The 12,788-nt window shown below is 42.0% G+C and overlaps 1 protein-coding gene across 2 annotated transcripts in view; it reads left to right on the top strand.

Annotated features, from left to right (window-relative positions):
* Window positions 1-1,822: 1,822 nt before the first annotated feature.
* Window positions 1,823-12,788, top strand: part of MYO1H (myosin IH) — a 39,309-nt gene continuing 28,343 nt past the window's right edge. Inside the window, exon 1 of one of the 2 annotated variants that reach the window (XM_032981677.2) lies at window positions 1,823-1,899. In XM_032981677.2, coding sequence (XP_032837568.1) covers window positions 1,888-1,899 — 12 coding nt within the window. In that variant the 5' untranslated portion in view covers window positions 1,823-1,887. Of the gene's footprint in view, window positions 1,900-4,066; window positions 4,131-12,788 lie in introns of those variants that run through there. The other variant, XM_032981684.2, reaches the window with a different exon arrangement.

Raw genomic sequence — 12,788 nt, 5'->3', positions numbered from 1 at the left:
TAAGCTGATGAATCTGCCCCATGCTACCTTCTGACACAGCGCCACTATTATACCTTGTCTACTAGCCTGCTCTCTTCTTTAAATAATATATACAGGAAAGCCCCATATAATTCACTGACTGGCTTGCAGTTACATGGAGAACAGATTAAAAAAGAAAATGAAAATATTTTGGAATTTTTAACAGAGCAGTAGAGCAGTCCTATTTATTACTTGGGATGTTTGGAATTAATGAGTTCAGGGGTGAATAATTGATAACCATTTTAACACAAGCAAGAATTCAATTAAATATGAACAAGAGGAGGCTGGGCACGTGGTAAAGAATTTCTCTTTCCCTTTTGACTGCAAACAATCCTTTCAGATCTGGTCACTGAAGACAACTGGCAATGAAATGGGTGTGTGAAAGAGGAGGAAACCAGATATTATGTTACTTAAAAGTCATTCATCATGCCACAGAAAGGCAGGAATCTGAACTCCTGCAATAAATAATCGCTAAAGGTGATCTCTCTACACAAAGGTACTGCGGCATGAAGTCACTTCTAACCACTAATATATTCCTCCTGCAATTAGGCCAGGTACCCAAGTGCGGTCCTTGCAGTATGTCTGGGGAAGAACAGGACACATTAAAATGATTTCCTGGGTGAGACATCTCCATGAACTGTCTGTAGAAAGGAACTCAATGCTCTGTTGTGCAGATGAGATTGCAATGCAGTATTATCATCTCTGTTTTCTCTCTTTTTTTTTTTTTTTTTTTTCCTGTTTTTACCACCGTGAGCACTGGAGTAAAGCAGGATTCTGGGTTAAATTCTCAAGCCTGAGTTGTAAGGACTGTTTGAAGAGCCCCATTCATATCTGCCCATCCTAGCACCTTGATTCCAAGTACAAAATTAATTGTCATTTTGCATTTGTCAGCAAAGAATATTATTCCTTTATGTCTTTTAATTCCATACTTGGTTTTTCATTCCACACCTGTTTTTTCCTACTCTGTGCGAAACAATTCCTCAGCATTCCCTACTGAGAATGGATGGCATGAAAAGATCTGTTCGGTATTTCATCTGGTGGCAACTTCAAAGTTGTAACTGAAAGAGTAACAGTGCTTTTGTTGGTGGTCCAGGTAACAACACCATAGCACATCAAACAGTACAGGCCAGTTTACTGAAAATACACTGCCTCCTTTGTGTAAAAAGACAGTGACTTTGGGATGTGGATGGGCACAAAAGCTTCTGTCAGCAAAATAAGTGATTGCGAGGGATCAATATAAAACTTATTTCCGAGAGTTTGACTGGGCATGAGCATGCTTTGTTTTTCCATCTCTTATAACACTCAGGGATCCACTCAACTCCACTCTGATGGCTAGCCCTACATAAACTAACAATTTTCCTCAGTGTTTCTGCCCTGAGGCCAATAATACACATTCATATGCTTTTCATCTATGTATTATACTGTATCATATTATATTAATTTTTTAATTTTCCTCTCCCTTTCCTGGGAGGTGCATAAAGATCTAAACTGAGTGTCTTTGCAGTATTTATCAGCATTTCCTATGACACAAGTGTACAACGAAGCTACAGAAGTTATTCTGTTAGCCTGAACCTTTGCCGCTGCTCAGTTTTCCGATGTTAGTACTCATCGTTCTTCCTTCTGCATAGCTATGCACTCTGCTGCTTTGTTGTGGTTCATCGACACCTACATAAATATGCACACGCACTTTAGATGCACCACACGATACTTAACGGGCAATGAATTGCTAGATAAACCTGGAAGAATTTAATAAATGTTCTCTTTGTCTTTCTCTTTATTTAAGCGGCTGTAGAAATGGCTCGAAGCTCAAGGTCTACTTTTTCATCAGCTAATGTGTGTGGGACTGAGTGTGAGGATGGTGCAGCGAGGATGCCAGCAGAGGTAGGACTGCCTCTCCTTAGATCTGGTTACAACACGTCAGGACCCTGTAGAAGTAAAAGGGAGAATACAATATGTGAATGTGAGAGTTGAGTACTTGTTCATTATAACACTGTTTGGAGTCTGTTTTCTTTAGGGCAAGCCTGTATCCACACTCGTGCCCTATCGCAGTGAGTGGCACATTGCACAGTGGGGTGAAGAGATCACAGAGGTTGCAACAATGCAGGGAAGTTAGTAAAATTTAGTGTGTGAATTGGAATCACATTAAAGATTAATGTGGAGTCTTAGCATCTGTTCCTCCTTTGTAGGATATCTGCACTTTTAATTTTTAAGCATGTCTTAGCCTCAGCCTGGGAAGAGAGATACTATAACCAAGAGAATATACATTATTAACCTCGAAGCTTCCAGCTCAAGTCAGCTCCTACAGCCTCTAACATTCCAGTTTCTGAACAAGCAGACGAGCACCCACCACCCAGTCTGCAAGACTGGCACAGTCCTGGGTTGGGCTGACTCCAGGGGCAGTTTTAATACAGCAGATGGATGCACTCACTTATTTCGATAGTTTGTAATTAACATCTAATGCTTATACAGACTCATCAAAGATCACTGGTGCCTGCAATGTAATCTCAAGGAAGATACTGTTTCTAGTTCTTATCTTGGAAAAGTGGCCACTAAGGGTATGCAAGTACCATAGGACAAAGTCCCTGACTCACACAGTAAATTATTAATGGTAGTCATTAGGGTGAGAACGTAGTCTAGCTAACTTCACAGTGTTACGAAGGACCTTAAACAAGTTCAAAGCACCTTTTGAATGGTTTAGCTGGAATAATTGTTAACAGCTGACTTTAACAGCATTCAAGATGGATACCCAGGTAACTTTAATTATTAGTGGCTATAGTGATAGATGTATTGCAGCTAGCTAGAGATGTAGTTCCATATGACATTTCTATTAACTGCATTAGTAAATATTGGAGTAGTGCATTTCCATAGGCTAGATGATAGTATAATGATTTTGAAATAATATTTTTATAAAGCACACAACTGATATAATTCAGTCACAAATATCTAGACTAATTTCAAAAACTTCATGGTGCCAAAGTGTGTGTTGCGTTTAGCTTGGACAATACGCCTTCAGCAGTAAGAACGACTTTTATCCTTGATACCTGTGTTTTCATAAATGTTCACTTTCTGTATCTGCTGGCTAATTTAATTTAGTGGACTTCAGCAAAGAAATTTCTTGGAAGCTGTGACAGGGGTGACATCTCACTTGCATGCTAATGAAGTCTTGACAGAGGAGATGACAGACGGAACTCCAGGATCAAACCAGCTACTTTTTGCCAACAAGATATTCAAATTCAAAGGTTTATAACAGCTCTTGCAATTAAGATGCAGGTTTCTTGGTGTCTGCTGATGACTTTCTCTTGCCATAGATTGTAGCAAAACTTCCAGGGAAAATTCTGTAAGACCTCCATAGCAGTACTGCGTCACTAAGTTTGTTTTCTTAAACAGTCCAGTTTAGCCGTTCTAAATGTGTAGGAAGTTCTGAAGCTGGCCGCTTTGGGCAGTGGTCACAGTCTTGGCATGGCACTCTGCCTCTAGCCATCTCCATCAAATCTCATCACAAAACCTGGTGATGGTTTTTGTAGGACAGACATCCAGGTAACCTTGACATTCTTGGTTCACAGATGACTCATAATCAGATGAATGACATGGTGAAATTCTTGTGATCTACTTGGCAACCATTCCACTTGCTGCAAAATAACTTGGTTCATCCTTCATTGATTTATTGAGCATCAGTGTGTTGAGACCTCCTTCCTTTGCACCTCCTTTTCTCCTCTTCCCCACAGAAAATTGTTGTCTGTGTTTGGGAGGGACAATAGAGTTCACGCTTGTGATGCATTTCATGAAGGTCAGTTGTGCAGCAGAGGTGGTGTCCTGGGAGGAACTGTGGTTGAAAAGCTTCGCAGAGAGCTGCTCCATCAAGTGACTGGGCTGGAGAGAGTCAGCTCAGCACATGAGGAGAGGGAGGCCCTTGCAGGCTGGGTGGGGAGGGGGGGGTTTGGAGTAAAGAGTGACACTGAGTCGCTGGGGAGAGGTGCTGAAGCAAAGGTGGTCAGCTGTGAGCAGCAGCAGCGGCACGGAGCAGAGGGAGCAGAGGTGGGAGCCAGGCTGGAGCTCTGCAGCTGGCACCGCGCAGAACAAATGACAGAGCTTGATGCCGAAGCCAAGGAGAAGTAAGCAAATTATTCCCAAATAGGAGGTGACACAGGCAGAGTGTAATAGAGCATCTGAGCTGCGTATACTGAGTCAGAGAGGGAAATGCAGCGACCAAAGGCAAGAGAGGATTTAATTTTTAATTAGCCATAATTAATTCCTTCCACATCTTATGTCTGGTGATAGGAGAGTGAAAGGAAGCAATAGTGGTTTTGCTTCAATGTGTCATAGTACCAGAGAGGGAGATAAAAGGATCTCTTTTAGTGAGTTCAAGTACTGACTGCTGAACTGGGAGATGATGTGGCTGCACAATGATCCTGTTAAATTTGTTGGTGTTTTGCTTATTGCAACACTGAAGGGTTTTTTTACTTTGCATGCGATTTTCAGTGTTGCTACTCAATAGTGCATGGTCAAGCTGAATCAGAGACAGCAGAGCCCCCCCATTCAGTGATCCAAATTTAAGCATAAATATAAGAATAGTCCATGGGATATGATACGTACCTTGCCATTGAGGCTTTAAACTGATATAGGAATGAGGAAATTTCTTTTTAATAATAGTTGTAGAAGGCTTGAAAATAATTCCTCCTCAGAAAAAAAAGTATTTTATTTTATCCAATTAAAAAAAAAAAATCTTATGTGTTCCTTTTAATGTGTATTTGTTTGACAGATCCAGACTGATTAACAGCTTTTAGTAACTTAGGGCTTTTGCAACTTTGCTGCGGAAGTTTTCCTTCCCACTGTTATACTCCTTGACAGATATTTGATATGAATTACAGTTATCAGACCAAAAAACCCCAAATGCTCAAAGGAAAATTCATTTGCTCTTGTCAGATAACCCCATGTGGCTTCTTTGGCCCCACTGACATTAAACCTGCTCCTTTATTCATCCTCTCAGGAAAAAATAGCCAGGACCTGCATTTCTCATTTCAAAAAACCCAAAGCAGCATTACTCTGCTCCTTCTCAATTTGTCCTTTTGAAGGTCAGCTTTAAAGACCATAAAACCAGCACAGTAATCCTAATAGGATCCGTGAGTAATTTCTCAGGCAATAGCCTTTGTGTGTCCGTACCCCACATTTCACCAGCTCTGGAGCCCTCATGTTGTGACAGTGCTCGGGTGTCCCCAAGCCCTCTTGGCATGCCACCGGCTCCGCGTTCCCAGAACAGTTTATTAACTGGCTGTAATCAGCCAGGGAGAGGAGTAACATCCTCCTCTTTGCCGAGCATTGAATTCTGGATTTGCAAAGGAGCTGCAAGGCGTGGAGGAATTTCTCCTATTTAAAAATCAAGCTTTCTTTCCTCCCTGTCTAGTGTCAACGAGCGCTGTGTTCACCGCTCCGGCTGGGCTCGGGCAATGTGGGGCTCTTCGGGGACAGCGGGGGGACGTGGCCACCTGCCATGGAAATGGAGATTTTACAAACATAATGACAGGCGAAACAAAGAAAACATTATCTACAATGTGAGCTGCTGAGAAGCAAACAGCAACTTACATATGGTTTGGGTTTGGCACAGCCCTTATTTTTACCCTTAGACAGGACTCCCTATCTAGTTATTTACTGTATTAATGACATGAGACAGAATTACAGCAAACGGGCCGAGCACATTCATTACTGAGATAATTGTCATTTCCTCCGAGGCCGGGACAGCCGAGCGCTACACCGAGCCCTGAATGGGAACAGGCCGGTGGCTGCAGGTGGATGCAAGAGCGGTTCCTGGCTTCTCCTTTCTCCCCACTTACTGCTGCTTTTCTTCCACGTCCTCTCTTTTCTCACTGCCTAGCAGAAAGGAAACGCTCAGTTGGATTGCCGGGATCATTTTCATTCACTGTAGATAGTCCTCTGTGTGAAGAGGCGTTCTTACAGGAAAGACTTACGGGTTCATAAAGGCAACACATTCTTCTCCTCCAGACCCCCCTCTGTTTTATTTTTTATATGTAAAACATTTACTTCTAAATCACTGTAGTTATTTCTACTTCCTCAAATAACATTCAGCTCCAAGTATAAAACACGAGATAAATAATGTATAAAGCTACCTATGCCCTTGTATGAAACTCTTTCAAAGGAAGTTGTTCATTTTAGATAGATTTAATTTTTAAGTCAAGGAATATATACTTGAACAGTAACACTTTCAGATTCAAACATGCATCTAAATCCAAGAATTTCGTATCATCTCCTAATATGCAGTATGGTAAAATGCAAAACCATCTGCTGATATATTGGTCTTATATTTGTTAGTCTGCAATTATGTTACCATCTAAATTCTGACAGCAATTATCTATACTGTTTGATGAGGGATGATTTTTAAAAAATTCAAGCATTATATACAAAAATTTGCTTGTAGTAGAATATACATTTCTGTATATTCTTTCTTCTTTTATCCTTGTTAAGCACAAATAAAATAATTGCATATAGAAAACATCATGCTTTATTCTTAAATACTGCTTGTATATTAAACCAAAGCTTCCTTTCTTTCCTATAAGAGGAGAAAGAGGTTTTACAGCAATTGCACCACTGTAATAATTTTGTTAAGGATTAAGTCTAAGAAGCGATTAATGTTTTGTTGCTCCTTTAAAACCTGCCTCTTCACTTACCTGAATTTACCTATTTTAACAGGTTTTCCCTGTTTTGGATGATTAAGTTTCCCTGTGTCAGCTGTTCAGTAGCCTTTTAACCATAAGAGCAAACAGCTGAGTCACCTCTGCCTTCAGCCTGCTCTGCTGTGGCAATGCATCATACACAGAGTGGGTAGTTTTGGGTTTCAGAAAGTGGGGGGGGATTTATTTTTCTCTCTTTCCTGCTTGGCTTGTTTTAGGCTACGTTTTTGTAGCAATATGGAAGAGGTGAGGGTAAGTTCGGAGCTCTTTGTAAGGTTTGATGCTAATGTTTGCTTTAAATTGAGAATTTTTGGCTAAATGAGGAGAGGTGAATGTCTTGGCAAACTAATACTTGACTTGCATTGTGTAGGTAGCAATGATTTTCTTCTTTCTTAAAGGTAGAGAGGTAGAACTGTTTCTGGGGTGTTTTGGAGAGAATGGTGTGACCAAAGGAGGAGGGAAGGAGCTGATTCTCACCTCCTTGGAGAAGAGAGGGACTTTTTTCTGGTCAGTGGAGAAGAGGGCTTGCAACATGCACACCAGAATGCCTGGTAACGTGTATACAACTGCTCAAGAAGCCTTAATCTTTATCTAAAAATCAAAAGCAGAATAACCTGCCCTTTGGTGACCCTGATGCACACAGAATGCTGAAGATCCCCACCACCACCTTTTGTACTTGCTATGGAGTAAAAATAATTTAGGTGCCCCAATAGGGATCACTGTGCCACTTCCTTCTTCTCTGTCCCCATTGCTGTAACAAGACAGCAACAGAGTGCTCACCCTTTCTCTCACTTGATTTCAGAGCCGCAGGCAGTGATGAAAGCTCCTCACAGGTACCATAACCAGACCCTTCCTACCCTCAAAAATAGCTTTTGTGAACTGTAAAGTACCATGAGGGGTAGTAAAGGGATGTCTTCTGTTAAGACCATATCTTTCCTTTACCTACATTTCTGTATTAAGTCTCACTGGGCTGTTTGCTGCTTAATTCTGCAGGTGGCTGCAAAGTAAATCCAGTCTGTTAACCCCTGTCAGACTGGTGGGGTGCGAGAGGACCTCCTGTGACTTCAGACAGTAGCTTCCAGAATGAAACAATTATGTGGCCTATTGAGAACTTCTTCGTGCTTGACTTCTAAATTTAAATGCTTGTTGGCAAAGTGTTTTGTGTGCAAGAGGGTCCAGGAAACCTAAAATAACAAGCAGGGTCTGATAAAGATGTTTTCTGGATCAATTTGAAGGCTTGCTATTTATTCCCCAAAACGTTGCCTGCTCTATTGTGGCTGCCTCTCCAGGCTTTGTTGAAATATTACACTTGCCAGTAAATTTGCAACTAGGTAATGAGTCTGTGCTTGCAGCCTCTTCAGATGCACCCTCTGAGTTCCATCTAACTGCGTGCAAAAGTGCAGTCGTGGCATCTGAAGCTACTTCAAGCCTGACAAACCAGGCCCAGAGCAAGTGCATGTTCTAAATTAACGTGAGCATTTGGGTGACCTTTGCTGTAATTCATGTGAATTAGACCTTGCATTGCAGCAGCTGCAAGTTACTGTTTTGTGATTGTCATCAAAGTAGACTCAGACTTTTTTGGGGGGGGGGGCTCTTGTGCAGAAATAAAGACTGACTTTTGCTATGGGAGCTTGAGTTGTAATCTTGTTTTGGACAGTAATTTGTTGTCCCAGGCATCATTCATCTTGTCTGCTTTCAGTTTTGACACTGACTTGTCACCTCCCTTGAGAGGAGTGATTACACAGGCCAGCTTCTCTTTGCTTTCTGATGCCCACAGGACTTTATGATCAGGGTTTGTGTTGGAAGAAGTCTATGAGAGATGTGATACCAATATTTACTTTATTTCTGGCCTCCTTGCTGTGTCCATAAGTGTGTGCTTGGATGCAGTTTTCTTCCAGTTCTCTCTTCTGTCTTTAAGACTTGTAAATACCATGATGGTGCATTCACTTCTGTTTCAGTAAAACTTAGCATTGCACTAAGGGGTCATGAGTTTTCGCCTTTTTTTTTTTTTTTTTTTTCTATCTGGAATTGTAGCATAAGAATAAAGATTTCTGATTGTGAAAACCAAAGTGTTCAAACTATGAAATGTTGGTTTTCTAGATTTCTGTGTGGCTGGTGCAGCTCTGCAACCTGTCTGGAGGGCTGGACCTCCTGCCCACAACAGCACACAGCTGGGAGAAGTTGCTCTGTCTCCCTTTCCTGTGCCAAGCAGGAATAATGGTGTGCTTGCTCTGAGTAGCCCGAGTCCTGGTTGAGACCAGACAAGCAATAGTTGTAAAAACAGAGGGACTGCAACCTAATCCAGGCACAGGAAATACTTGTTATGTCTTCCCTGTAGCTTGGTTAGGGTTGTTGTTTGGTTTTGATTTTGTTTTGTTTGTTTGTTTGGGTTTTTTTTCCTTGCTTTTTTTTTTTTTTTTTTTTTTTTTAATTTTCTGGAGGTGGCCCTGTCCTGCTGTGTGTTCTCTAGCTATTGGAGCAAAATCAAGGTTTGAGATGTGCTCTGGCCAACACGGAAGGCATCTAAGCAAGGTGTCTCTGTTCATCTGCAAGACTTTTGAATACCTGAACTTACTGTTGTTTAATGCTACTCTCCCTGTAAAATACAGACTGTCAGATACTCGAGGACTGTGCTTCTCTTTCCTAGAAGTTGAATAAATCTGCTCTCCCTTATTTTGAGAAGCTTTAACACTGAACATTAGCTTTTGAGCTGGAAATCCTGTGCTCTGTTAGCTAGGGAATATGTTTTATGGAGCTTATCAGCAATTTGTGATTTCTAATAAGATGTTCTGTTCTGCAATTAGTAAAGATTCAGGGTTCATTAAGGAGCTTCCTCTGGTCCAGCAGCCGCAGTAAATCTAAGCATGTCAGTGCTTGAAGAAAACTCTGGCATTTATATCCAAGAAGCAAAGACTGAGCAAGAGAGCAGTTAAGTGTCTGTGTTCTGGCCTGACAGAATTTGTAGCTGGATTTTTATATGGTCTTAAATTTCCCGAGTGAGGTGCTATTGCTGTTGCTTTCCTTGCTCATCAAGCTAGTGTGTCTGGGGTGCAGGGGCAAAAGCAGAGTTTCAGGCAGCATCTCTGCTGCGTGCAAAAAATGCCGATAAAGCAAAAGGATCTTTCCTAGCAGTTGTTAATGGGTTTGTCAATTAAAGGTTATAAAGAAGTGTTTTATGCTTTAAGTCAGGTGCCGGAATGCATTGGTGCCTGCTGACAGCGCTGTAAGCTGGGAGCACTGGTGTGAACTGGAATCCTGGAGGTGAACTGGGAATTTGGGGGCGAGGAGGGCTGGTTTTGCTAACCTGGTCCAGAAGAGCAGGCTTACTGGCCCTAACACAAAATTTGAGCTGCTCATATTAACCCGACAGGCAATTGTTTTATTAAAGCTGACGTGCTGAATAGGACTCTTTTTAATGATATTCTTTACCTGTCTCATTGTGTTAAAGTGGGGAAAGGGGAAGGGGGGGAGAGGAGCGAGCAGGGCGAGCGATGGCAGGTGGAACTGAACATCAGCACCGGTTTCATGCCTTGAACCGCCCGGCACAGCCGATGTAGACCCCGCGTAACAAGAAAGAGTTGCTAAGAACAAATCTCTATTGTTCCCCGTCATCTTTAAATGAGTGTCAAAGTAGGCAGGGGGGCTTTGACCGTTAACCGCACAATTTAGCCTGCCTGTTGTGTCCGGCAGCCCCCACCGCCTTGGAGTTTCTCGGATGAGAAAAGGCGGCCTCAGCCCCTTATAAATGGGCCAACTCTTCTCCTTTGTGTGCAGACTGCCCAGTGTGAAATCTGCAGTGACGTTAAATGTTTTCTAATGAATAATTACTGAAAGGAAATGTAGGAATATATGTGTAATGGATTGTAGCGCATTAAAATGTTTTATTTTGGGCACAAAAATGTTGTCCTTCACCAGCGCTGCGATTGTTTCAGGAAGCCTTTTGTGGAGGTTTGATTCTCAATGGATTATCTGTGAGCGCTCGCATTTCAAATAGAAATCAAAAGGGTCCTTTGGCAAACTAATGTTTTTCAAAATGGCAGCCATGAAGCCCATTTAGTATTTAAAGTTTGGGTTTTAAAGAAATGTTTGAACTCTGGAGATTTTCTCACTTTTTTTCTTTCTTTTGATTTATGAAAGTGAAGTGGTTCACCTCGACCTCTCCTCTATTGAGAAAGACAGACAGTCACCCTTTAACAAGTCTATAGCAGACTATGCCCTGGAGACAGACAAGAGGCCTTAAGAACTGTTGGCATTTCCCTAGGCTGTTGATTAACCTTAAAACCCTCTTATTCTGTATTCTTTTGAAAAGAAATTAGGTTACAATGTGTAAATTTTTCTGCAGTATAATTGTATTTATGAATTCTGTTGCCTTGAAAAGTGCGTACAGTAGGGCAAGACAGCCCAAGTTCCTCATTACAGACCCAAGACATCACTTTTTCACGGTGCTGCTGCTGCATTTCCAAGCAGAGTCAATATATAGCATTTCAGTTTCATTATAAATGTGAAAGAGGTTTCCAGAGATGTAGGAGCCAGTCTCACTGGAATAGCTAAAAATCATCTCGTCTTTTTGTTGGCTTTGCTGCGATCGGTCAACTTGGTCGCTCGGTAGAGGTCTGGTCTGCTTTAATCTGTTTTATGTGCAGTTCTCATTTATCTGAAAATTACCCTGAACAGATTAATTCTTATGAGCCACACCAAAGTTTCCACAGTAGGAGGAAAGTATTTCCCTGTTGCCCTGGGCTCGCTGTTATTCTTGGGCGGTGATGTATTGCTCCAAGCCCTATTGCCAAGCATATGGCTCTTTGATGGTCCAAATTCTCTTCGGGGATGAAGGGGTGGGGTCCTGGCTCCTCCTGGAGCAGACACTGCGCAGGCAGCTGCCTGTAGCCCCTTTGCAGCAGCCCTATGGTATGCTGTGATCTTGACCTTGAGGTCACTGCTAGAGTTGAAGGAAGAGACGTGATTGCTGGGACCTGTCCGTGCTTTCCTGCTGCCCTTGCCAAGCAGGCTCTTGCAGAATGTCTGTCTTAACCGCTTTTTATGGCCAAGCGCCGTCACTGCCTTTTTGGCCAACTTTTCCTGAGAGCCTTAGGTGGAGGAAGGTGGAGCAGAGCCCGAGGGGTTTCCTTGTAATCCTTGCAGTGCTGCTGTCCCGTTTTCAGGGCTCTTAATGAGCAAATTCCTGTTGCGCACAAGGGGTGCAGGACTGGGTCAAGGAGCGCTGCCTCTTGCAGTAAATGAGTATTTCCAAAACAGAGCTCTGACGTTTCTAAAGGAATCTGTATTAGCAGTGTTGCTCCAACCTTATCTGTTCTGCGCAAGCCTGAGACTCTCAAGACCATTTTAAATCTCATGTCTATTTTACATCAGATGGTTCCAGAGATGTCTGCTTACTGTGCTGTGTTCCTGCGGCACAAGTTTTATTTGTTGACATCTCAGGGGTACAACAGCAGAAGAACAGGCAAAAAGGTCAAGTGTTTGGTATCACAGCAGATTTCTTAGGATGCCAGCTGGAGACAGAGCTGAACAAATAGACTAAACTGTGCTTTAAGATCACTGTGTCTGGCATTAGATAAGGCTCTGAGTTTTGGAGGGGGTAGAAATGGGAAGCTTTTTGCAGAGATCATAACACAAGTGTGCTCTTGTTGGTAAGAATTATCTTTCTGTTACCAAAACCTGATTCTGTTGGGAAACAGATGGTTCCAAATAAACTGTCTGTTAAACAGATGGTTTATTCCACTTGCCTGTGGAAATATACAGTATTGAGGGTTTTTTAAGTTGTTAATGTTTTTGTTCATAATCAGTATTCATTAGCTGAGGATAAGTCAGAAATGACTTTGCTCGACTCGGCTCCCTGGATCATACTGTTTACCTGTCTTCCTCAATGACTCTGAGCACAGAGGTAAGAGATCTAATTTCTAAATGTTACTGTAAGACCAGAACAAGATATCTGGTGGTGTAGGAAGGTCTCTTCCACTTCTGTAGACCCTGATCTCACTATGAGTCCTTTTAAGAGGACACCTTTGTTATTCAGTGAGGTTGGACTTGGGCGTGAAGCTTCTTAAATACAGAGCTCTTTACAGGATT

This window comes from Tyto alba, unplaced genomic scaffold, assembly GCF_018691265.1.
Source record: "Tyto alba isolate M040663 unplaced genomic scaffold, T.alba_DEE_v4.0 Super-Scaffold_44, whole genome shotgun sequence".
Lineage (NCBI taxonomy): Eukaryota > Metazoa > Chordata > Aves > Strigiformes > Tytonidae > Tyto > Tyto alba.
This window is presented reverse-complemented; position numbering and strand designations above follow the sequence as displayed.